Source organism: Notamacropus eugenii, chromosome 2 (genome assembly GCF_028372415.1).
Source record: "Notamacropus eugenii isolate mMacEug1 chromosome 2, mMacEug1.pri_v2, whole genome shotgun sequence".
Lineage (NCBI taxonomy): Eukaryota > Metazoa > Chordata > Mammalia > Diprotodontia > Macropodidae > Notamacropus > Notamacropus eugenii.
This window is the reverse complement of record NC_092873.1, coordinates 298,189,460-298,216,168: the sequence shown is the minus strand read 5'-3', so window position 1 is coordinate 298,216,168 and position 26,709 is coordinate 298,189,460. Positions and strand designations below refer to the sequence as shown.

General features: G+C 37.5%; 1 protein-coding gene across 5 annotated transcripts in view; it reads left to right on the top strand.

Annotated features, from left to right (window-relative positions):
* Positions 1-26,709, top strand: part of SPAG17 (sperm associated antigen 17) — a 258,218-nt gene that overhangs the window by 95,963 nt on the left and 135,546 nt on the right. For all 5 annotated transcript variants that reach the window (XM_072644500.1, XM_072644502.1, XM_072644501.1 and 2 more), the window contains exons 5-12: positions 2,000-2,189; positions 9,081-9,275; positions 10,143-10,345; positions 13,360-13,521; positions 14,157-14,232; positions 14,838-14,944; positions 18,047-18,184; positions 18,278-18,391. In XM_072644500.1, the coding sequence (XP_072500601.1) occupies positions 2,000-2,189; positions 9,081-9,275; positions 10,143-10,345; positions 13,360-13,521; positions 14,157-14,232; positions 14,838-14,944; positions 18,047-18,184; positions 18,278-18,391 (1,185 nt within the window). The remainder of the gene's footprint in view (positions 1-1,999; positions 2,190-9,080; positions 9,276-10,142; positions 10,346-13,359; positions 13,522-14,156; positions 14,233-14,837; positions 14,945-18,046; positions 18,185-18,277; positions 18,392-26,709) is intronic.

The window sequence follows — 26,709 nt, the reverse complement described above, 5'->3', positions numbered from 1 at the left end:
CATTAAAAATAGCAAAATTTATTTTCTCAAATTATTTTGGCAGTGGCAAATGTTTTTAAAATGAGTTAACATGCAGCCTTATTCTTATTGATGCCTGCTTGATAAAAGATGCATCTTTCCACTATAATACCTTTAAAAATTTTTATTATAATATCATCTCAGTTGATCTTTTAAATTTAGAAAGCTAGCCTTTCTCAGAGGTAAAACTATAAGATAGCATCTGAGAAAGGTTTATGAGTACAAATAACAGAACACAAAATAGATGTTGGGAAGCAGGTAGGGGAGGTAGAACGGGAGAAAATATAGTCTGAAAGGTAAAAGGATAGAACATCAAGAAAGAACTTTGCCTACCTCACAATTTTACCTTGTACCTGCAAGGTCTATGTAAATGAGACCATTAGTTCCAAGACAGCAGGTAATAAGTGCAAAATTAAATACATCAAATCCTAAAATTAAATGAGTACTTGGAGAGTCAGGAAGTGTATATAAAGGGGGAGGGGAATATTAGTGTGGTAGAGTGAAAAAAGCTCTAAGGTTAAAGTCCTTAACCCCTGCCTGCTGTTATTGTTCAGTCACATCCCACTCTTGGTGACCCCGTGTGGGTTTTCTTGGCAATGATATTGGAGTGGTTTATCATTTCCTTCTCTTGCTTGTTTTTCAGATGAGGAAAATGAGGCAAACAGGGTTAAGTGACTTGCCCAGGGTCCCACAGCTAGTAAATGCGTGAGGCCAGATTGGAACTCATGAAGATGAGTCTTTCTGATGTCAAGTCACGTGCTCTGTTCACTTTGCCACCTAACTGTCCCATTTCCCATCCAGGCAATGTCAGTAGCATCCTAGTTGGCCTTCTTATCACCACTCTCTTGCCCCTGCAACTCAAATCCTTCTTAAATTTTATTTGAGAGACAACTCTGACCTTTAGCAACTGTATGATGCTATGTTAGTGACATAGGGATTTTGTTAACCTAGGTAAGTCATTTACCTCTTCTTAGCCTCTTTGCTAATCTGTAAAATGGAAATGAAAATTACATCTATATTACAGTGTTGTTGTAAAGATCAAAGGAGATGCTCTATGTAAAATGACTTGCATAACTAAAAAGTATTAAAGAAATACTGATTATTTGTACCTCTTAGAGGATGAAAATTATGATCACATTATTACCTTTTTTGTTAATTTAATATTACTTTATTTTATATAATTTCATGTTAGGTAAAATATATTAATCTACTTATAATCAATTAATATATTAACTAATATGTATATTTAATTAATGATTATATACCTATATTAATTAATTTATATTGTTATGTCATACAAGGTTTTTATATGAGTGTGTAATATCATATGTAATTAGATATGATTATATATAATTATGGGCAGCTAGGTGGTACAGTGCATAGCATGCTGGGCCTAGAGTCACAAAAACCTGAGTTTAAATCCAGCTTTAGACATTTACCAACAGTGTAATCCTAGACAAGTCACTTGACCCTGTTTGCCTCAATTTCCTCATCTGTCAAATGAGCTTAGAGAAAGAAGTGGCAAACCACTCAGTGTCTCTGCCAAGAAAGGCCCATATGGTGTCATGAAGAGTCAGACACAATTGAAAACAACTGAGCAACAAAAATATATAATTATGTAACATACTAAACATACTGTACTATACATATTATTATGAAACATACTAAATATACTATACTATATAAGATACATATACATACTATATATTATATCATATGTAATATAAAAAAATCACATGTAATATTATATATATATACACATACACGATATATATATCATTAAATAAATATTAAATTAATACCTGTGAGGACTATCTAGAGGAAAGTGCTTAGGAAAGCAGACAGTGTTGTGTAAGAGCTTGGTAATCACTGAGTGATTCCTCTTCTTCCTGTGATTCCCTAGCCGTGTTCAGAGTACTCTGTCCCTTGTTAGTACTGGTTCTTTCCACTTTGTTAATGACCAAATTCTGTCTTTTTCCAGGCAATAGAAGACAAAGTGAAAGCAGAAAAGGACAAAGAAAAAGGAAAGGGCAAGGCTGCTGGAAAGGAGAAGAAACCAGCCAAAGGGAAAGGAGGAAAGGGAAAGGACCAAGGAGATTCAGGACAAGCAGTGAAAAAAGAGAGCATGTTGAAGCGGAGAGGAGAAGAGGAGAAAATAAAAAAATACATCGGTCTGTAAGACTTAAGAATTTTCATGGGTGATATTCATCTTTTTTTTCCAGGCCCTGTAAAATAACTGTCAGCTGATCATATCATGTATTTTTGTTCTCCCTGTCCAAGCTTTGTACAACAAACCTCGCACATCTTTTTCGTCTTGTGAAGCTAATGATTCAACCAAAGTGAAGGATTTCACATTTATATTTCTGTCATTTCCAGCCTCATGCCATCGTCTGATTTGATGAGCATGCCTTCTGAAGTGACTGATAAAATGTACAGGTCCTGGGGTACTCCATTCCAGGCTTTCATCTCAGTTAACAAAACTGACTAATGATTGCTCTTGAGATCTGCTCAGTTAAGTCGTCCTGAATATAGTAAACCATATGTCACCTAGCTCACATCTCTTCATCTTTTCTACCAGGATGGTATGGGAGACTTTAGCAAGAACTTTGCTTAAGTCTGGGTATATCAGGTCTAGAGCAATAAAATGCAATTCACATAATATTAAGCACCTGTAATATGCAAAATCCTCAGCTCTGGAAAAGAAGGCAAAAGCAAAACATTCAGTACTTCCAAGGATCTCAAATCCTCCTGGAGAATTTGAATTTTACAACATATATGCAGATAGATATAGTTGAGGAATTTTAGGAGCAACAGTAGCTTGGGATCAGGGGGAGGAGAGATCTAAGCTGGTCTGATAAATCTGATCTACCAGTGCTGGAAAAAAAAGGCACTGAGCTTAGTCTGACTGAATATGATCTTAGATCAGTCTGGATCTTACTGAACCTTATTCATCTGGATGGTCAGAAAGTAATCTTGTGTCTGCTTATGGAGTTTGATTTCTCTGGAGCCATAATGGAGCAACAGGGTAGTCATTGCTGTTTGATGCTAGCCACTGGTAGAGCAGGGCTTGTTGGTAAGCCGTCCCCTGAGAGTTTGTGATGGACTATGCTAAGAGTCGCATGTGAAGAGAGGAGGACAGAGAGCCAGGGTTTGGGGTGATGGAGGTAAATGATGCTGAGGAAGAAATTAGTTCTTGTGATTGAGAGGATATTAGTTACTGAGTCATTTTGTGTTTTTGCTGGGGGTTCTTCAGCTGTAGCTGTCCAGGCAATTTAATTAACCTCTCAGTTGGTTGGTGGTTTGCCCCCATACAAATTTTCAGGAGAGTGGAGTTTGTCTCCAAGGAGGTTTGATTTGTGGGAGCTGGAACATAATTGAGAATTAAGGAAGGATTCCAAGGTCAATACTTCCATCCTCCATTCAGCCTGAGGGGTGGAGTGTGCTTTTGATCTCCAATGGAGTGATTCCAGTATTCAGCATTCTTGATGGCAAAGACATGGAAGATGGGAGATATCTGGTTGGCATCATTCTAGCTCCCTGGTAATCTCTCTGGGGAGTGAGGGGGCATGCAGGGTTAGGTGTTGCAGAAAAGGACTAAGAGTGTGCACGTGCTCATTTTTGGAAATGGTCAATGGAGGGACATGTCCAATACTTCATACATGGCACCATGCTAGGAAATGCTAGGAAAATTAAATTATCTATGCCTTCCCAGAGATCTTAAAACATTGACACAGGTAAGTTTATACATTGAGGAGGAAAAAGAGAATCCTAACCACCAGGAAGATCTGGAAATACTTCCCCTAAAAAATAACACATAATCTGAATCTTGAAGGAAATTAGGAATTCTGGGTGGGGAAAGAGAGGGAGAAGTGAATTCTGGGCACATTCCTCCCTACTGATCAGCATTGGGTCCAGAATAGCAATTCCCCTCTTCATTTTCACCTTTCAAAGAATGAAATGATGATTAATGCAGCGCAAGAATTTGTCAGTTACTCTGTTTTTAATTTTAAAAGAAAGTGATAAAAAATAGCCAGATAATTGAAATTTCCTCATGTATCATGCTTCTCTCCTTGTCCCTCCAGGTTTATCTATTTCCCAAATTCTTCATCTCTGTCCTCCTGTGTTCTAGGGGTCTCTAATTCACTAGATTCTCCTTTCATTGTTCCTTCCCCAAAAAGTTGTACACCATGTTTTACCCCCTCCCAATTCCTTTATGCAATGGTACTTTCTTAACATGAAATACTACTTCCCTATCCCTTTTATCTACTCTGCTCCTTTTGAATAATAAATATCCTTCCAGATTTATCTATTCTAGTCATTGACTCATACCTATGATGTAAAGTTTGCCCCCTCATTAAGATTTCCAGTTCATCCTGTTTATTATTCATATGCTGTATGCTTGTATATCAGCACAAAGGCCATAAGTTTTACCGTTGACTCCTTTTTTTTTATTTTGTCTTGAAAATAGCAGTCATCTCTTCAGCTGGATACTTAAACTTTTCTTCTTAAACAGTACCCTGCTATTCGTTATGGTATCTGACTTGACAGATCCAAGTAAGCAGTTTTATTTTTCTCTCTCGTTTCAGTTTAAAATCCTTTTAACATGACTTGCAAGACTCCAGGCAAATATATGTTTTTAATTAGCCCTCATTAGTTGCACTCCATCCCTAGGTGAAAGTCTGTTTTTTCATTATCTTGATCCATGAACCAGAAGCCCAAACCCGTTTATCACCACCATCCAATTCATATATTGCCTTCCCAAATCTGCCTTTCTCCTCTGAACCTTCAATAACCCCCCTCCCCTAAAAAAAAACCTGTGCCCTTAAGGTATCTAGCATTTTCTTCAGGACTTCTAATTCCTAGCAATGTTTTCTATAAACTTTCTGGCAGTGGTATTTGTTCCAGCATCAATCACCAGGAGTACTTAGTGTTCATCAAGTTTAACCAGTTTTAGGAGGCTCTCTAGCGTGCTCAGGAAGGCAACAGATCACTCTGGTTTTGGGTTTTTTTCCTCTATCTCAGGAACACAGGTATTATAAGAAAAATATATAGCATTTATGTAACACTTTAACAAAACCCTTTATATATGTTTTCTCATTTGATTTTTACAGCAGCCTAATACCTTGCTACCCCTTACACAGACCATTACTATTCATCTCTCTTTCCTCTGGCCACAGGAAGACATCTCTCTTAATGTTTGTTTTAGGTAACACATCAGTATTCCTTGGAACAGAGCAGTTCAATGACGCCATAATGCACAGAGAGCCAGGCCTACAGTCAGGAAGACTCATCTTCCTGAGTTCAAATCTGGCCTCAGACACTTACTAGATGTGTGACCCTGGGCAAATCACTTCACCCTGTTTGCCTCAGTTTCCTCATCTGAAAAAGGAGCTAGAGAAGGAAATGGCATATCACTCTGGCAAAAAAATGGAGTCACAAAGAGTCAAACCTGACTCAACAACAAAATTCCTTGGACCACATTCCTGTCTAGGAGATTCCTCCTGAGAGGGTCCAGCTCCCATTTCAACCAAATGAGCCTCACACTTAATATTTCACTGCAAGTGTTTAGTGATCGTTCTTCTTTTCCTTTTTTCTCACATGTATTCCTTTCCTGCCCGTTGCAATTTCCCTCTACCTTTTTCTTTTATTTTTATTTTAAAATAAATTTCTATGTCTTGTTATTTCTTGTCCTTTTTTCCTGAAGCATTTCTTTCATTCTTATAAGTATTTACTTCCTTCTCCCTAAGTACCTAGAAAGGAGTGAGGTATTCTGCTGGGGGAGGTATTGACCTTCTCTAGAAAAGGATTCAGTCTGAGCTCTGGACACACATGCTTGTGTCCCTTTCCTGGTATCTGGCACATATCAGGCACTTCGTAAATGCTGGTTGATGTATTACTTGGTGCGCTTGGACAAATTAGCAGTGTGTCTGCAGGTCACAGCAGACTTCCTCTTGCCCTCTATATTTGCTGGAGGTAAGATCTTCTGTCCTGATCTTTCTCTTGGTAGATTGTTTCTTATGACAAGTGTTCATGATGAACCTCTCTGAACTGTCTCTGACATCATACTACTCTACCATTCCTGTTCCTTGTGCTAGTGGCTCAGCCTCCTGAGCAAAGCTTAATTTACACTAAGATTTCTCACCTTTTCTTGAGAGATAGATTGCCATCTTGTTCAGCTGTTTTGTATAAACAATTAGCAGATTCCCACCAAATCTTATTTACAACAGAAGCTGCCATTAGATTTTTTTTCCTGCTAGGGTACCTTAGTCTGTCAATAAGTATTTATTTATTATCAATCGATAAACATTTATTAAGGGCACATATGCTGGGCACTGTGCTATGTGCTAGGAATACAAAAAAGGTAAAAGTCCCTGCCTTCAAGGAGTTTATAATCTTAATTACAATCTGGTCTAAATAGTAAGTATTTACTATGTGACAGGCATTGTTCCAAACAAGATATAAAGAAAGGAAAAAATATGATTTCTGCCAGAAAGGAGCTCACAATTAAATCAATGCAAATAACTACGTACATAGAAGGTATAGATAGAGAAAGATACACACACATATATGTATATGTGTACACATATGTATATACTTATACACACACATATACATATATATTTGCTGCTGTTGTTATTTCAGTCATGCCCAACTCTTCATGACCCCATTTGGAGTTTTCTTGGCAAAGATACTGGAGGGGTTTGCCATTTCCTTCTCCAGTTCATTTTACAGTTGAGGAAACTGAGGCAAACAGGGTGAAGTGATTTGACCAGGATCATAAAGCTAGTAAGTGTGTGAATCCAGAATTAAACACAGGTCTTCCTGACCTTGGATCTGGCTCTCTATCCACTGCATAATCTGACTGCCTGTACAGACAGACAGACATGCATACATACATACACACACATATATTTGCATATATAGTATGTATATGTATATGTGTGTATATCTATACACACATTTACATTTGATTAATTAAGCAATTTATATTTGATTAATTAGTAGCAAGTCTCTATCTAATTAAATTTAAATACCTACCTCTTCTTATAGAAACCTAGATCTTCTAGTGAGAACCTCAAAGTCCACCTAGTCCAAACCTCTCACTTTACAGATGATGAAATTGAGACCCAAGGAGGTTAAGTAGTTTGCTAAAAGATCACATAGCTAGTAAGTGGCAGGGACAAGATTTGAACCCAGGTCCTCTATCTCCAGAACCATTGCTCTTTCCACTCTATCACAGCTTCTGGTAATATACTTATGAAAGTGCCTTATCACTAAGCCCTCCCTTCTAGATTCTGCCCTCAATTACTGTATTTTCTACTGTACACTCTATTCCATAAAAGTTTATTTCACAGGACCATAAGCAGTTATATGACATTAATGGGGCCTCATAAAAGTGATGAGACACGAAGAAATGTGGAAAGAGGAGACCTGACCCTCCCCGCCAAAAAGCATTGTTTCATTCATAGTCAATCAGCACCATCCCAGACATCAATGGATTTAATTGATGATCATACCATTCCTATATGGCCTGATACCACTTGAAAATCCAGACAATCAGTGACAACAGTGACAGAAACATTGGAAGAGGCTGGGCATTGTCTTCCCTTCCCCTCTGCTCTATTGATTCAACATAAAAAAGTCTATAACCTGACATCTAAAGATATTAAGTCCTCCAAAGGCCCTGGTGTGGAATATAAAAGGGCTTGGGATCTGTATCACCTTCTCTTTGGATCTTTTGAAGTAATACCTCAAAGGACTGCTCTGAAATATTATGAAATTTTGGTGTATACCACATACAAATCAAGGATGATTGAGAAAACCTTTGTGGTCTGATTTAACTGATTTAAGATAGAGATAATTCATTGATATTTAATAATAATAATAAATAAATTTAAAATTAGAAAAACCTTAGAAAAATAGTCTTAGACCTGCATATAACATACATCATAGAATTAAAATGTAATAACTAAGACAATATTAAAGTCTTATGCTGAAACTCATACCTAGCCTTCATGATATAGCTTGGAAATGAACTTGGCTTTTTGGAAGCTATGCCAGTAGTATATAAGTGCTGGCAATTTCTCCCAAGATGGAAAGTCTTCCAACATGAGCATGGTGACAGTCTTTCTATGAAGCTATGTTCAGAAAGGCTTATGACCAGGTTGGCATTTTGAGCACTTGGCAATTTTTTGGTCCCAGCACGTCTGAAAGACTATCTATTAAATCATAGTCAGACATATGTCATAGGTTTAGACCTGGAAGTGATCTTTAAGAATTCGCTTGGTCCAAAGCATCTCATTTTACAGATAAGGACACTGGAGCCCAAATGTACAGAATGGCTCATTAAGGTCACTCAGGAAGTGCATGGGTGAACGAGGTTTGAACCGGAATCCTCTGATTGCAAATCTAGAGCACAAATTCAGTGTCTACCATGATGCCTCCCTCTCAATTATGATATGTCTTTGTGGAAGAATGAGCCATACTAACAAAACTGATAATTGAAGCAAAAATAAACTAAATGAATACAGAATGAAATAATTGATGGTCAGTGACCTAATGTTTGGCAACCACTTCAGCTCATACAAATATAGGCAACTCTTTTGCAGGAAGCAGCTCTATATACCATATTTTCCTGTCCTGTAAACACCCTGTGCCTCAAGTTATAAAATCCCCACAGAACTGTAGTTGCTTACAACTCAAGAGTGAGCCCACATGTTGCTCAAAACCCTTAAACACAAAGAAATTTAAGGCTTTACTTTAAACAAAGTTGTGAGACTAAGCTAGTCATCATTACTACCCATCCCTTTGAGGCAGAATTTTCACACACATCCCATGGTTCACATATTATATTTGAATACCTAATCAGATGGTTTATAAAATTGTCCAGGCTTTCTTGGTTGGAAGGGCAAGAAGGAAACATGAGGCCCTTGATATTGCCGCAGTCAGTGGGCCTCCTTTGGGCAAGGCATAGGAATGGTAAATGCCTGTTGAATGAATGGTGTTTTAACGTGTTCTATAGTGTTGTGATGACCTGATTTCTTTTGTCATATTCTGAGCAGATGACGAGCCAGACGATGGTGCCCAACATTACTTTATCATCACGGGCTTTCACAATCCACAGCTACTGGCGATTATGACGGAGCTTGGAGTTCCTGTATCCAATGTGATTAAGATAACTTCTGAGAACTATGAACCTCTAAAGGCACACCTGGCAAGCCTTGCCCAGCAACATGAGGCCTCTCTTCTGGCAGAAAGTATGTTACTAGATGCCTAGTTTTCTCTTTTGCAACTGAAAAACTGAACACTACTTACTATTATTGTTGCTACTAGTGCAAATACTGTTATCATGTGCAGAAAATAGTGGTATTCTGAACTTATCTTTAGCTCCCTTCATTTATGATATCCTCTTTCTTCTACTTCAACAGACAAATAATCTGCTTTTTAAAAATTGAAGTCCCCTTTACACTGATGTACAATTACCTCAAACAGGGATCAGCAACTTTTGCAGGAAGAAGAGCCATTCTGTTGTGATATTCTTTGCAAAGAGTATGATAGAAAGGAAGGAAGGAAGGAAGGAAGGAAGGAAGGAAGGAAGGAAGGAAGGAAGGAAGGAAGGAAGGAAGGAAGGAAGGAAGGAAGGAAGGAAGGAAGGAAAGAAGGAAGGAAGGAAGGAAGGAAGGAAGGAAGGAAGGAAGGGGAAATAGAGAAAGAGAGAAATTTATATAGCATATCTATGGTATGTGAATGTGTGTTTATGTACACATATACATATATACATGTGTACATGTACATATGTATTTTCAGTTGACCCCAGCCTGCTCTACACAGACCTCATCAATGCTGGTTTATACATTTTTAGTTGTTTTTTTTTACTGGATTTATGATTTCACTGATGTATGAAATTCCCAACAAGGAAATTCCCTTTTTCAAAGAGATTGGCAACTGTTTTCCATCTTACTATCTTAGACAGTTGCCTAAAGTACTGAGAAGTCCATCCCAGGAAGTGTCGAAGAGTTATGCCCTTCCTGGAACATTCTGGTGCCAAGTAGACACCTTGTAGTACATGTCCCTTCCCAAATTCCTACTAAGCAAGAAACTTTTGTCTCCTATATCTAATATAGATGCGGCTACGATGTCCAAAGAAATAGAAGCCGAAAAACTGAAGAGAGAGAAAGAAGTGAAAGAGCTTGAAATTTTCTGGAAATACTTGGAACCCATTTTGAATAACGCAAAACCTGAAACTAATCTCTTTGATATTGCCAGGCTTGAACATGTAGTGAAGGAAGAGGTCCTTCCTCTAGACTGGACAGACAGTGAACTATTGGTTAGTAGCTTCCTCTCTGAGAGCCTCCTGAACATTTGTAATCATGGATACATGTATTTTATTTATTTATTCCACAAAGATTTACTGAGTAGCCACAAAGTACAAGACACTGTGATTGGTGCAGTGGCTGTTATCTTCTATCTGTCTATTCATTAAATATTCAGTAACAGATATAGCCTGATTGCAAAGCTTCCATGGTGTTTCTGTGGCTAAGACCATGGAATAGATTAAAGTAATATTAAAAAAATAACTCATATTTAGAGAGCACTTTAAGTTTTTAAATCATTTTCCTAACAGCAACACTGTGAGTTAAACATTTTAATTGTACAAAGGAAAAGAAAAAATGAAGTCCAGGGATAAAACGATTTGCCCAAGGTCACAGAACTGGGAGAAAACAAAGCCAGGATTTATTCTTTGTCCTATACGAAGTACAGAGAACAGTGAACCTGTGCCTTTGGCTAAGTACTTTAGAGAGGCTTGGCCTTCTTTATAAATAATAAAATAAGTCCAACACTAATAATTGGACTCTGGTGCTTTACATGCTTCAGCATCAGTTCAAATGGCAGTGCTTCTAAGATATTTGCCTTATTCATGATAAGATTTCTAAAGAAGCAGTATGGATTAGTGGATATGTATGTATGTATGTTTGTAGGTAGGTATGTATGCATATATGTTTGTTTCTGTATATATAGATATATATATATGTATATGATCTGGGTGGAACACACCTCTGTGTGCAGGTCTTCCCTCAGTCCATCCTGAATCAGTGACTCAGACCTGGGTAGTGGATAACAAAGGTGCGTTTATGCCTCTTACTGTAGCAGTGCCCCACGATGTGTATAAGGGATACCCCATATTGGTAAGGGACTTCCTCTTGAGCTAGTTCATAACCTTTCCCTGCCTGCTGTAATGAACTGGACCATGAGCTCCTGACCTACTTGGGCCCCAGGTCCATAGAACTCTTTATCTATCTCCCTGTGCTTATCTGGGCTGGAAAAAAATAACTCATTGTGACTTTTTCTTGGATTTCCCCATAGGAAATATGACTGATAACATTTTCTAGATCTCTTTGGAGTAGTTTTGAAGGGAAGTTTGCTGTGTTTCTTCTTACGAATCCACCCTCTTTGTTCTCTCTTTAAATCTAATAAAATATAATTTAGTAGAACTCAGACTACTCACTTAGAATCACAAAGACCTGGGTTCAAATCTAGGTCAACTTATTAGTGCATTTATAAGGAAGGAGATAGATGGATAGATAGATAGATAGATAGATAGATAGATAGATAGATAGATAGATAGATAGATAGATAGAACAATTTTAAGAGATTGCTATGTGCTAGTCATTATGCAAAGCATTGGGGATACAAATACATGCAAGTGAAAAAATTCTTGTTCTCAAGAGTTTATAATCTCTTGAAAGAAAACAATACATACAAGGAAGTTCATTCCAGTGGGATAGGAATGGCCTAGATTTGGACAAGATAAGACAAAAGCCCATCTATTAGATACTTGTAGTGTCTATTAAGGACAGCTAAGCAGTGCAGTGGATAGAGAATCGGACCTGGAGTCAGGAGCTCATCAGTTCAAGTCTGGGCTCAGACACCTATCAGATGTGTGACTGTGGACAAGTCATTTAACCCTGTTTGCCTCAGTTTCCTTTTCTGTAAAATGAGCTGGAGAAGGAAATGGCAATCCACTCCAGTATCTTTGCCAAGAAAACCCTACAACAAGTGTCTGTTAACATGATAGAATATTTGAATTCAGCATACCAGAGGCAAAGCCTAAGGTTCCGAGAGGAGGAGGAGACTGACAAGATTGCGTGCAGCAACTGTAGAGGTGGTGACTCTTTAGTTATGGGTCAAAGCCACAAATGCATTGTTCCTTGAAGTCTGGTACAGTGGAAAGGATCTTGGACTGTGGAGATTTGAGTTTAAATATTGTCTCTGCTTCTTACCAATTCTCCAGCCTTGAGCAAATCACCTCACATTTCTGGGCCTTGGTGTTCTCATTTGTCCAGATGAAGGACAATAATGTTTGGAGTGCCTGTCCCATGGAGGTATTGTGATGAAATTGCTTTTAAGCAGCTTCCATTCTCTGGACCCTTTAAAATTTGCTCTTCCAAAGTCTAAGCTTCATGTCAGATTCTACCCATCTTTCTTCCCAATTTTTACCAGGAATTCCCAGATAGAACCTCCAAGGCTCGGTCATTTCTACTTCAAGCAACTAGTTTGTCTTTATTGATCAGAGTCAAGCCCAGAATAGTAGTCCTCCTTGTTATTTCCTCCACTTTTTGAAGGATGGAATATTCTTTAAGACAAGTCAAGAATTTTTTTATTGTTCTACTTTTGGTAGAGAAAAAGCTCCAGCAGATGCTTCAGTTATTCAAAAAACTTTATCCGTACTAAATCATTTTTATACCATATTTATAATCAGTTTGAGTTCAAGGTAGCTATACCTGTCACAAAAGTGAAGACACTGATTCTAAAAGCAGTGATTCTCGCTTCCCTGGAGGTATATGGCTAAACCAGCTGGCCTCTAAGGACAGCATGGCTCCAATGAAAGAGTACCGAGAGAATGTGAACTCCAATCCTAGTTCTGACACTTACTGTCTTTATGTGCTTGGGAAAGTCACTTGAACACTTTAGGCCTCAGTTTCCTCATCTGTAAAATAAGAGTTTTAGACCAGATGAGCTCTAAAGACTCTGTAACCTAGAACTGTTGTCTATGGTCCTACCACCCTATGACTGGATGCCCATTTCAACTATGAGCTTCTATGACTTGTTGGTTCTGCAGTTCATTGGTGTCCAGTGCTTAGCACTGTACCTCAAATGTACTAAGTGCTTAATCGGTGTTTATTGATCATTGATTACTATAATAATAATGGAGAAGAGAGATGTATGTACAGGTGGGGGCTAGCTTAATAATTATAACATTAGGTAGCTAAAGAGATATTTTCTGAACTTTACTTGATTACACAAAACTCATGACTGTCTCCATGGCATTTACCCCTGTAGCTGGACCTTGGTACTGAACTTTTTGAAGTCATTGCTTGCTTGATATATGACAGCCTGGACTGGAGGCGGCAGCATCTGAACTACTTAGAAAATATGAGACTTATTAATGTCCCACAAGTCACAAGTGACAAAGCTCATCTGGATATCCCTTGGACTCCTGAGGTAGCACATTCTCTTGTTTTTAAAAGGCTAATTGTTTAGAGAAGGTTGTTTTCCTGATTTGTGATATCGTATTGCAGAATATTGTGTAGAAGAATAAACTGTGAAAATACCTGAGATAAATTGATGCCATTTCAAGAGGTAAAAGGAGGAAGATGGGGTGTGAAGGCACATCTCTGAAGTATGTGGTTAGGGATAACATGTAGCTGCCAACTCCCTTATCTCAGGACACTTGATGGCACTCAGGTCACAATGATACATTAATTTTTCATTTCTGATTTTTAATAGGGGAAGATTTCCCTGATTCTCAGCAGCCTCATTAAGGCCCAACACTTGGGCAAGTCTAAGGTTTCCCACAGGAAAAAAGCTCCTAATGTTCTGCCCCTCTCTAAAATCAATCAGTTACTTTGGTCAGGAAAGCAAGACATGTTCATTTCCATCATGGGCTCCCCTTGATTCTGATAGTTTGCCCTCGAGTGTAGTCTAACATTAGGCAGATAATTGGGTGGTAGATGGAGTGACTCAGACAAAAGGTTAGGAAGCACCACTGACATTATCTCAGAAAAGATATTACCAGCACTTAAAAGCATTTCTTTTGGCCCAATTAGATATATGGGATTTTCCTGTGATTCTTTTAGGGAGCCTCTGCAAGTTCAGCAGCCATTTCATCAAAGAAAAAAACACAGACGGATGAGTCACAAGCAACTCGAGAAAGTATGTATGAAACCTTACAGGTTGAGATTCAGATCAGCTTAGCACTTGGATAAAATAATTATTCCGTTTTTACGCTGTACAATGCAGTACTGGAGACACCAAAACAAAAAGATAGCAAGCCCCTCCCTCAAATGGATTATATTCTGGGGAGCGGAGTGGGGAGAGGAAGATTTAAAGTGGATGCAGATTAGAAAAAATGCAAGCAAATTTGAGGAGAATGGAGAGTATTATCAACTGAGTGGAGGTGGAGTGGGATCAAGGAAGGCTTCTCAGGAGAAGTGACCCTGAGCTTAGCCCTGGAGTCATACAAGTACTCTGAGAGGTACATATGAAAGCATGTTTCATGTTGGGTGAGCTGAGACAAGGAGGGCATATGCTTTCAGTCAGGAGATGTTAAGTTTGGCTTGAACATTGAGGGTGTGAGCGGGATCAGCAGTTTAGAGGATTTTCTTTAGAAAGAGCAATTATCCCCAAACTCCTTTCTAGTATCTCTTGATTTCTTCTTCCTAATTACACTAGTACAGCAAAGACTTCCACCCATGAATAAAATGCTAATGGAGAATACACTTAGTAGTGCAGTGGGTCATTTCTGTTGTACACAATAGGTTCGCTCTCTACTGAAGTGGATATGAGATATTACAATGATTTGATGGAACAGATTCCTGAAGAATTCATTTCTGTACCTTTGATACTCAATGGCATCTTGGAACAGGTGGGTAATTCTACACAGTCACTTCTCCAGCTTTGTGACCTTCAGCAAGTCACTTAAAGTGTCTGTGCTTTGGCTTTCTCATCTCTAAATCAAGGACTGATTGATAGTGATGTCTGCTCTTACTTGCTGAAGTCCCCCGGGAGGATAAAAATGAGGTGATGATTATGAGGGGGAAGGAAGGTTTAATTGTCTATACAGGGGACAAGACTTGGAGTCAGAAGCCCTGGGTTCAATGACCAGTTCTACATTCTGTTATTTGACTTTGGGCAAGTCACTTAACCTGGCCTCACTTACCCCATCTTTAAAGTGAGGGAGTTGGTTTGCATAGAGATACATTCTAGCTCTATACTTGTGATGCTATTGTAACTCAAGGCTCAAATCCATTTTCTAAGTCTCTACTCACTGGTAGAGAGTGATAACCACATGTTCACATACCTGCATGAGAGGTGGAGTAGGCAAGAGCTTGGGAAAGGAGAGATCCTGGTTTCCTCTGGCTACTAGCTTCCAGAGAGTATATACTTATTTCAGGTCCTCTTCAAAGATAGTAGATGGGTCAAGAAAGACAATCAGAAAAGACAATCAGATTGGACAATTGAGAGATCATTGTTAATATTGGAGAAAGGACTTGAAATTGAGTGATGACATCAAGAGCTACATTGCAAAAGATTTAGGAATCAGTCAGTGGATGCGAAGAGCATTCAACATAGGCAGTTTTCTCTAGTTATTTCTTTGAAAAGGGGGAAAGATTTGTAAGATTTAGCTTGAGGAGACAGTAGGGCCTAGTGAAGATTTGTTAAGGTGGGTGACTTAGACATGTTTGAAGGCAGAAGGAAAAATGCTAGTATATAAGGAGAGGTTGAAGATGAGAGTCAAGCAGGGGACCAGTGATAATTGAGTTTGTAATCTGTTGGAATAGATGGGAATGGATAAGATCTAGGTCATTAGCAGAAGGGTTAGCCTTGGATAGAAGAAGGGCCATCTCTTTATCAGAGACTGCAGGAAAGGAGGAAAAAGAAGGGGGTGATATGAGTGAGTTTTGAAATGAAGAGAAGAGGGAATGCACAAAGAATGGGTTCAGTTTTCTCAAAATAAGAGGTGAGGTCTTCAGCTAAGAGGGAAGTGGGGGATCTGAGAAGCTTGAATAGAGAAAAGAAGATTGGAAATAGCTTCTGTGAGGAGTGACTTCGGGAACTGATGAAAGAAAAATAAAAGGACTGTCCTGATGCCAAGATGGCCCAATTAAAGTTGGATAACATGAATTTATATCACTGTTATGTGACTTCCTTATATGAGTAAGAGCAGAGGAAGTAGATGATGGGAGTAATATAGAGCTGAGGTTTGGTATGGGAAGAGGAAATAAAACAAAGGGATGAAGGCTTCAAGAGTAGGTTGGATTGACTAGCTATGGGCTCAAAATGGAATAGGAGAAAAATAAATTAAAAGTGGGATAATAACCTAAGAAAGTATTGAGTAGAGAAATTAGACATTGAGTCAAGGGCAAAGTTTTTGGAGGGGTGAGGCAGAGAGAGTGTTGGAATGATTAGGAGGTCATGGTCAAAGGAGTGTCAAGAGATTTTATCAATAAAATGGAACAATTGTGGCTAATGGTAAGATACAGAGCATGGCCATCTCTAAGTGTAGCGGAGGTGTGGAATAAAGGACTGGGTAATGGGATTTAAGGAGACTGAAAAACTCAGACATTCGAAAATTTGAGAGATTATCAGTATGAATATGGAAGTTCCCTAGCAGAAGAGTGAGATCTGGGAAATAAAGGAAGATAGTGCCTAACTCCTTCAAAAGGAGGGAAAATGACCTTGTGGCCAATAACAACAACCACCATGATCTGGATTGGGTGGAAATTTTGAGAAGATATCCATTCTAAGATAGCTGCAACAACATAGTTAAACAAAGTATATATAGATACTTGAAAGTATGAAATAAAGAAAGGACTTTGACATAGGACCCTGACAAAGTACTTGTTACACTAAAAAGATGAAAAGATCCTATGTCAACTCACACATCACACCCTGAATGCAAGGCGAAGACAAATGACAGCCATGGCACTCCCTGTTTTCAGAACCTTTAGGAAGAAGATAGTGGGAGACCATGAAATAGTAGAAGATAGTGGAAGACTGTGAAACTATATTCCCTCATAACATTCTCATGATAAGTGGTCTTCTTCCCCACCCCTAGTGGAGGTTTTTTTGAGAAATCATGGACAAGATCTCAGAAGATAGTAAGATATGGATGAGCTGTGATTTGTACTGTCATATATTGTTACTACATTGATGAGATCTACTCAAGAATTACTGTATTAAGATATTATTAACCATAGGGTACTATCTAAAATAAGCTATTATCATCAGGATAGACCCAGGGGCAGATAATGTTCTGGTCATCAGAGAACCAAACTCAAAACAAAGTTCAGAAAATCTCTTCACTTGGTTGGTTACAATAATGGTATTTGATTTTGATCACAACAATTCTTAGAGACTTCTACTGAGTGGTAGAAGAATTGGGATCTCTACCTAAGTAGAAGTAACATTCACATTGATGAAAATCAAGACTGTCTGAAATATTACAATATCACCATATTATTTTTATTATGTTTCTTGATCAAACCCTGCCTCTCTGTATAAATGTAAGCCAGTTATTTTCCTGCTACAAAGAGTTATTCCATTGCATCATCATGAGATCAATGTGGCCTGGATTTGAACTCAAGTATTTCTGACTTCTAGATTTAATTCCACTATACCATGTGGCCTCAGTTTCTCCATTTTCTCTACCTGCAAAGTTTAAAAGGCTAATGCATAGGTGTTGAGTTTTTTAAGAGAAAAGTACAAGTTAAAAAATACATTATACATTCTTATTTTGGTAGTGGTAGTGCTTCTCATTGTATATTTGTGTTTTTCCATTTATTTGCTTATTTCACAATTTCACAATTACTGATCCTCTGCTTTCAACAATTATTTTATTTTTATTATTTATTTATTTTTATTTTTCCCCTGAATTATGGAATTATATAGTTTAACTAAAAAAAAAACTGATCATTAGGACAGCTACTGTCTTCAAAGGAAATGAAAACTTTTTATATTTTATTAGATTGTGGCAACAGAGAATGAACTTCTCCCACCTAGCTTAATGCCACCCACACCCCGAGAGGATGGATTGGATCCTAGGATTGCAGCTCACATCGTATCCATCCTGCCATCTCTCTGTCTCACAGAGAACGAAAAAGAGGTAAGTACGGGTTGGCGTCATCCCATTTGCCTCCACCGCTGGAAAATCTTCGGTCTCTTTTTAAAATCTAACGTGTGATATGTGATTAAACAGAATCTGCATCGGATATTCTTACCTGAAGATGAGAGAGAGAAAAAAGCAGATCAGAAAGGTCCTCTCATACTGAACTACCATGATGCACAGGGTCACAAGAAGCATGTACTAAGGGTAATTATTATTAATATTATTATTATACCTGTAATGTGAGACACCTAGCATAGTGGATAGAGAGCAGGAAAACTTGGGTACAAGTGCTTACCTCTGAGATGCTGGCTATGTGATCCTGGGATAGTCATTTAGCCTCAGTATCAGTTATAGAAAAGATGCCAATCTACTTTGGTTAAAGAAGCTTTCTCATCCAAAAGTTCCCTAAATTAAAGTCACAGATTCCAGTTCCTATTTTCCATACAAACTGATGAAGATGATGCTGATGATGATAGCAGTGGTGGTGAGGGTGGTGACAGTGGTGTTGATGATGGTGGTGATGATGGTGATGGTGATGATGGTGATGATGACAATAGGTAGCCTGTTGTATTTGCTGCTGGTTTGGGAATCAGGAAGACCTGACTTTAAGTCTGGCTTTTATCACATACTAAATTTGGGTAAGTCATTCAGCTTCCCAGTGTCCCGGGTAATTTTCTTTAAGACTAGAAGTTGTAAAGAGTTACCAATTTGCTTTGGAAGAAGGCATTTCTTTATTGGATTTCCCTATACAACTGAAATTGCAATTTTTGTATTAATCATAATTAAAATCATTCCCCACTTCACTCCCAAGTTTATTCCTCTTTCTTCCTTCTCAAATTACTTTATATATAATTATCTACATATATGTAATATGTAAACTTCTTGAAGATGAAGACTATGTTGTCCTTATAGAGACAGCAAGGTGATGCAGTGGATAGAGTGCTGAGTCTGGAATCAGGAAGACTTGAGTTCAAATCTAGCCTCAGATACTTACTAGTTTGTGACCCTAGGCAAGTCGCTTAACCTCTCTTTGCCTCAATTTCTTGGGGGTAAAATGGGGGTAACAACAACACTGACATCCCAGGGTTGTTATAAGGATCAAAATAAATAATACGTTTTTTTTTTAAAAAAGTACTCAGCATAGTGCCTGGCACATAGTAGGCATTTTATTCCCTTCTCCCTGCATTCTCTAGCATCTAGTACAGTGTCTTGGACATAAAAGGCATTTAATAAATATTTCTTGAACTGAATGTTCTCTAGTGACTACTCATTCCATCCTCTTCTGGCTGCACCTGTATTGGCCATTACCCTTCACAAAATGTAAACAGAACTGAGGAAAATACTGCAAAAGTGGTCTCACCATAGCCAAGTTTAGTGTAATTATTATTAGTCTCACTCCATACTATTTAACAAGTATTTATTAAGTACCTACTATGTACACAGCCCTGTGCTAGGCACAAGCAATAAGAAGAAAATAAAAAAAAAACTGTGGGGATATGTTTCTGGAGACAGCAAGCCAAGATGATTTAAATGGGGATAACATGAAATAGGGTAATATGAAAAAAGGCTGGAAAGGAAGTTAAGAACTTATTTTGAAGCAATAGCTTTATGTACCAGGTTGAAGAGTTTATATTTTATCTGTGAAGGCCTACATATTTTTCTGTAGATAATGCTAGTCCAATCTGAATCTGACTTTTGCAGCTGTTTGAAGGATGGATTGGTGGGGACAGAAAGTAGGGGATACTCTGGAGGCAGGGAGACTAATGAGGAGACCATGCAGTAGTTCAAGTGAGAGGATACTCCATCACTAATGATGTACCCTAAGATCACACTAGTTCTTTGGATGGCCATATCACTGTATTAAGTGTGCAGTCTACTAAACCCCTTTCTCACAGGAATATTACCTAACCAGGCCTCCCCTATCTCCTTCACAGGAATTTGATTTTTTAAAAGCCATAAGTACAACTTTACATTCACCATTCTAAATATAATCTTAATGAATTTGATGCAGTAGATAGAGTACTAGATCTGGAGTCAGAAAGACCTGGATTCAAAACCTTCCAATAATATCTTAATTGTTGTATAACCCTGGGTTACCCTCTCTCAATCTGTTTCCTCATCTGTAAAATAAATATAATAATACCTATAGCACCTACTTCATTGGGTTGCCATGAGGTTCATATGATGTGTACTCACACATATCTACATACAATACACATATTACACACACACATACACACACACTCATACCCACACATGTGCGTGGTGTTCCAAAAGTCTTAGTGAAGTTTTAAACTAATAAAACTTAATTCTCCAGTCTCCTAGAATCATAACCTTAGTATCTTCATCTCCTTCCTCTTCCTCACCTCATATATCTAATCATTTGACAAATCCTGCCATTCTACTTCTGTAATATCATATATGTATGTGTATATATTTGTGTGTATGTGTATGTGTGAGTACATGTGTATATATGTATGTATATATGTATATAATTTATGCAAACAACTGACATGTTATTTAAGCACCTAGGTCATTTCAGTGACCTCCTAATTGGTCTCCCTGCCTCAAGTCTCTTCCTATTCCAGTTAACTCAATACACTGATGTCAAAATGATCATTTCACTACCCAGTGAACCCCAGTGGCTACCTTATTATATTTAGGATCAAATATAAACTCCTCTGATTAACTTTTAAAGCCCTACACAATCTGGTTCCAACCTATCTTTCAAATTTCATTGGATATCACTTCTTTATCTTCACTCTATGATCTGGCCAAACTGGCCACCTCTTTGTTTTTGCCATACAACATTCCATCTCCCATCTTCCTCCAAGCTCCCTGGGAATGGAGATTATTTTCTTCTTTACATTTGTGTCCTCAACACTCAAAATAGTGTCAGACACACAGTAGGTGCTTTATAAGTGCTTGCTGATCAATTAAAGTTTACAAAGTTCTAGGTAGAGAGTATCCAAAAGTCAGTGCAATTTTGAGCTACTACAGCTTAAAGCTGTACTGCCTTTCACTTATCATATATATGCATATAATACATTATCATATATATGTATATAATATCACATGGAAATATATAAACCATGTGTAACCTGTATATATATAATATACTTATATAGAGTTTATATGTAATACATAAATATGTTTATATATGATGTGATATATACATAGTTTAGGGAGCTCCCATGGAGCATCCATTCTAAGGGGGAAACAAATACACACACACACACACACACACATATACATACATACATATACATATGCATATATGTGAATATTTGTATGTATAGGAAAAAAATACAAAGTAGTCTAACATAAGGGAGTTTGGAAGGGAGGGTAGTTGGGAAAATCAGAAAAAGTTGCTTGTAGAAAGTAGTCCTTGAGCTGTATCTAGAAGAAAGAAAGGCATTCTATGAGACATCGGTGAGAATGAAATTCAGAGAGGTGAAGGCAGTAGGGACTGGTAGGATCAAGATAGGTTTTGCAGAACTAGTATTATGTATAAAAGAAATATACTTGAGGCTTTTTCAGTAAGATCAAGGGTAAAGTAAGAATTCCATTATTATCACTACTATTTCATGTAATCCTAGAAATATTAGCTAGAGAAATAAGACAAGAAAAGGAAAATTAGGGAATACACAAAAGCAAAGATGAAATAATTATTTTCTTATGCGGATAATGTGATAATATACCTAGAGAATTCTAGAGATTCAACTAAAATTAATTTAAGCAACTAATAACTTCAGTAAAGTCACAGGATATAGATGGATCCTCATAAATTATCAATATTTCTGTATATTAATAAGAAAACTCAGTAGGAAGAGATAGAAAGAGAAATTTCACTTAAAATAGCTGTGGAATACATGAAATACTTGAGAGTTTATATGCCAAGACAAACAGGAATTAGATGAATACAACTACAAAATACTCTTTACAGATTTAAAGACAAGCCTAAATAACTGAATGAATACTAATTGCTCATTCATAAACCAAGCTAACAAAATAAAAATGATATTACTACCTAAATTAATTTATTTATCCAATGCCCTACAAATCAAATTACCAAAGGATTACTTTATCAAGGTAGAAGAAATAATAAGGAAATCCATCTAGATGGACAAAAGATAAAGAATCTCAAGTAAAATAAGACAAAAAGTGACCAGAATGAGGTCTGGAAGTACTGTATCTCACATTATATAACAAATTGGTAATCAATAAAATGATTTGGTACTGGTTGAAAAATAGGGAGGCCAATCAGTGGAAATGATTAGGTACACAGTATATAGAAGCAAATGAACACTGGTATTTTAATAGTCAATAAACCCAAAGACCCCAACTACTGGAACGAGGACTCATTATTCCATACAAATTGCTGAGGAAACTAGACAGCAACCTGACAGAAATTAGGTTTTGACCAACACTTCATACAATATACCAAGATTAACTCCAAATAGATACATGATTTGGATATAAAAGGTCATTAACAAATTAGAGGAGCAAGAAAGAAACTTCCTTTCAGATCCATAGACAGTTGAAGAGTTAGTAATTAAACAAGGGAGAAAGAAGATCATAGAAGATAAAATGGACAATTTTAATGACATAAAAAGTAAAAATCTATAAGCAAATAAAACTAATCCCACAAGAATTAGAAGGGAAGCAGCTAACAAGGGGGTGGGAGAAAGTTTTTGCTGTAAGTTTCTCTGATAAAGTTCTTATTTCCAAGATCAACAAGTAGATTCAAACTTATAAGAAAGTTGTCATTTCCCAACTGACAACTGATCAAAGGATATGACCATGAAAGCTATCAACAACCATAAGACAAAAAAAGCTACAAATCATTAGCAATTATAGAATTGCAAATCAAAATAATTAGGAGATAGCACTTTGTATTGATAATGATGACAAAAAAAGGAAAATGACAAATGTTGGAGGGCTAATAGGAAAAGAAGGTGGACTAATGCACTAATTGACAGTTTTCTGTGAAGTAATTCACAGGAAAACAGTTTTTACTGATGTTCAAAAGGTCCCTAACCTATGCATACTCTTTGATCCAGTGATGATTCCAAAAGAGATCAGAGATGAAAAGGACCCATATGTTAAAAAAATATTTAAAGCAATTATTTTTGTAATAGCAAAGAACTGGAAGCTAAAGGAGGATCCATCAATTGGGAAATGGCTGAGCCAATTATGGTGTAGGAATGGAATGGAATGCTACTGTGATATAATCAATTATGAAGGGGAGGAGTTCAGAGAAATATGGGAAGACTTGTGTACACTGATGCAGAGTGAAGTGAGCAAACCCAGGAGATGAATTTATACAGTAACATCATTGTTAAAAAATACTTCAAAAGGGGAGAGCCAAGATGGTGGAGGAGGATGGACCTACTCCAGCTCTCCCTGCATAGCCCATAAAATATCTGTAAAAAATGACTCTAAATAAATTCTAGAGCAGCAGAAGTCACAAAATGACAGAGGGAAAGAGATTTTCCAGCCCAAGACAGCCTGGAAGGCTGACAGGAAAGGTCTATCGCATCAGGCTTGGACATCACAGCCCAGCCCAGCCTGGGTCACACAACAAGAATAGTACTGGAGCAGGCTTCAGGGCAGCGGAATCACAGGTAGCAGCTGTGGTTCCCAGATTTCTCAACCCACAAATGCCAGACAGCTTCAAAGGTCAGTAAGAAAGGTCTTTCACCTGGGTGAGAGCAGAGTCTGGTCTGGCCCCACCCCCAGTCCCAGGGCAGCACAGCATCCACTTTTGGAACCCTCTGCCTAAAGACTCTGGGAGAATTGAGCAACTGATCTGGGTCTCAGTCCTGAGTGGCAGTCCTCAGGTGAGGAGGAGCAACCGAGAGAGGAGTAAACTCCTCTCCCTTGATGGTGCCACCTTGGAGGAACTGAGAACTTACAGGTTCCTGGAGTACACCCTCCACTTGACAAAGGACTCAAAAGTCAAGTGATTGGCTGAGAAAATGCCTAAAAGGGGGGGGTGGGGTGGGGAAATAAGACTACAGAAGGTTACTTTCTTGGTGAAAAGGTATTTTCTTCCATCTTTTGGGAAGAGGAAGAACAAAGTGTACCATCAAAGGAAGACATCAAAGTCAAGACTTCTACATCTAAAACCTCCAAAAAAATATGCAATAATTTTGGTCCTGGAAGAGTTCAAAAAGGATTTTGAAAATCAAGTAAGAAAGGTGGAGGAAAAATTGGGAAGAGAAATGAGAGCAATGCAAGAAAATCATGAAAAGTGAGTCAAGAACTTGCTAAAAGAGACCCAAAAAAATTCTGAACAAAATAACACCTTTGAAAATAGACTAACCCAAATGGCAAAAGAGGTCCAAAAAGCCAATGAGGAGAAGAATGCTTTAAAAAGCAGAATTTACCAAATGGAAAAGGAGGGTCAAATGCTCACTGAAGAAAATAGTTCTTTAAAATTTGAGGAGCAAATGGAAGCTAATGACTTTATGAGAAACCAAAAAATTATAAAACAAAACCAAAAAAATGAAAAAAATAGAAGACAATGTGAAATATCTCATTGAAAAGCAACTTACCTAGATAATAGTTCCAGGAGAGATAATTTAAAAATTATTGGTCTACTTGAAAACCATGATTAAAAAAAGGGCCTAGACATCATCTTCCAAGAAATTATCAAGGAAAAGTGCCCTGATATTCTAAACCCAGAGGGCAAAATAGAAAAGGAAAGAATTCACTGATCACCTCCTGAATAAGATCCCAAAAGGAAAACTCCTAGGAATATTGTAGTCAAATTCCAGAGTTCCCAGGTTAATGAAAAAATATTACAACCAGCCAGAAAGAAACAATTCAAGTATTGTGGAAATACAATCAGGATAACATAGGATTTAGCAGCTTCTACACTAAGGGATTGAAGGACTTGGAATATGATATTCCAGAGGTCAAAGGAGATAGGATTAAAACCAAGAATCACTTACCCAGAAAAACTGAGTATAATACTTCAGGGGAAAAAATAGAATTTCAGTTAAATAGAGAATGTCCAAATATTCCTGTTGAAAAGACCAGAGCTGAATAGAAAATTTGACTTTCAAATACAAGAATCAAGAGGAACATGGAAGGTAACAGGAAAGAGAAGCCTTAAAGAACTCATTAAAGTTGAATTGTTTACACTTCTACATGGAAAGAGGTTATTTGTACCTCATGAGACCTTTATCAGTATTGGGGTAGTTAGAGGAAATATATATATGTAGGAGTGTGTGAGTATGTATGTATGTGTATATTGTATAGGTGTAGGTTATGTATATGTACATGGGTGTATATATGTATGTGTGTATATATGTGTGTGTATGTATATATGTGTGTGTGTCTATATGTATATACACATAGACAGGGTACAGGGTGAGCTGAATATGAAAGGATAATACCTAAAAAATTAAATTTACTGTTGAATGGAATATACTAGGAATAAGAGAAAAGGAAAGGTAGAATGTAGCAAATCATCTCACATAAAAGTGGGAAGAAAGAGTTTTTACAATGTGGAGAAGAGGGGAGATGAAAGGAAATAATTGAACCTTACTGTCATGGGATAGGGCTTAAGAGGGAATAACACATACTCAATTGCATATGGAAATCTATTTCACCCTGAAGGAAGCCAAGGGGAAAGGGGATAAGAGAGGGAAGATAATAGAAGGGACAGCAAATTGGGGAAAGGGATAATCAGAAGCAAACTCTATTGTGAGAGGACAAGTCAAGGGAGAGAATGGAATAAATGGAGGGCAGGATAAGAGAGAGGGGAAATATGGTTAGTCTTTTACAACATCACTATTATGGAAGTGCTTTGCATTGTTACACGTGTATGACCTATATGGAATTGCTTGTTTCTCAAAGAGGGTGGGGAGGGAGGGAGAGAGAGAATATGGAACTCAACGCTTTAAGAATGAATATTAAAAATTATTTTAGTATTAAATTGGAAATTATACTATGCAGTCAATGGAATATAGAAATCTATTTTGCCCTACAGGAAAATAGAGGAGGAGGGCGATAGAAGAAGGGTGGGTAATAGAAGGGAGGACAGACAGAAGGGAGGAAGGGGTGGATGGGGTGTATGCTATCCTGGGGTGGGGGTGGGAAGAGAAGGGGAAAAAATTTTGAATTCAAATTCTTGTAGAAGTGAATGTTGAGAACTAAAAAATACATGTAAAAATACTTCAAAAGTTTTAAGAACCCTTATAAGTGAAATGATCAACCATGCTTCAGGAAGATTAATAAAGAACTCTATATCATCCACCTCTTAACAGAGAGGTGATAGATTTGAGATGCAAAATGATTTTTATAAAGAGGTAGAATGAGACAAACATTTCTGGACAAAAATGATACAAGAATTTGTTTTGCTAAACTATGTATATTTGTTTCAATAATTTTTTTCTTCTCTTTTTAACTTTTAAATTGGGGTAGACAAGAGGAAGATCAAATAAATGCCTGTTAATTGAAAAATAAAATGGGGAAAATGTATAGACCTTATGTATAAAATTTCATTGGAG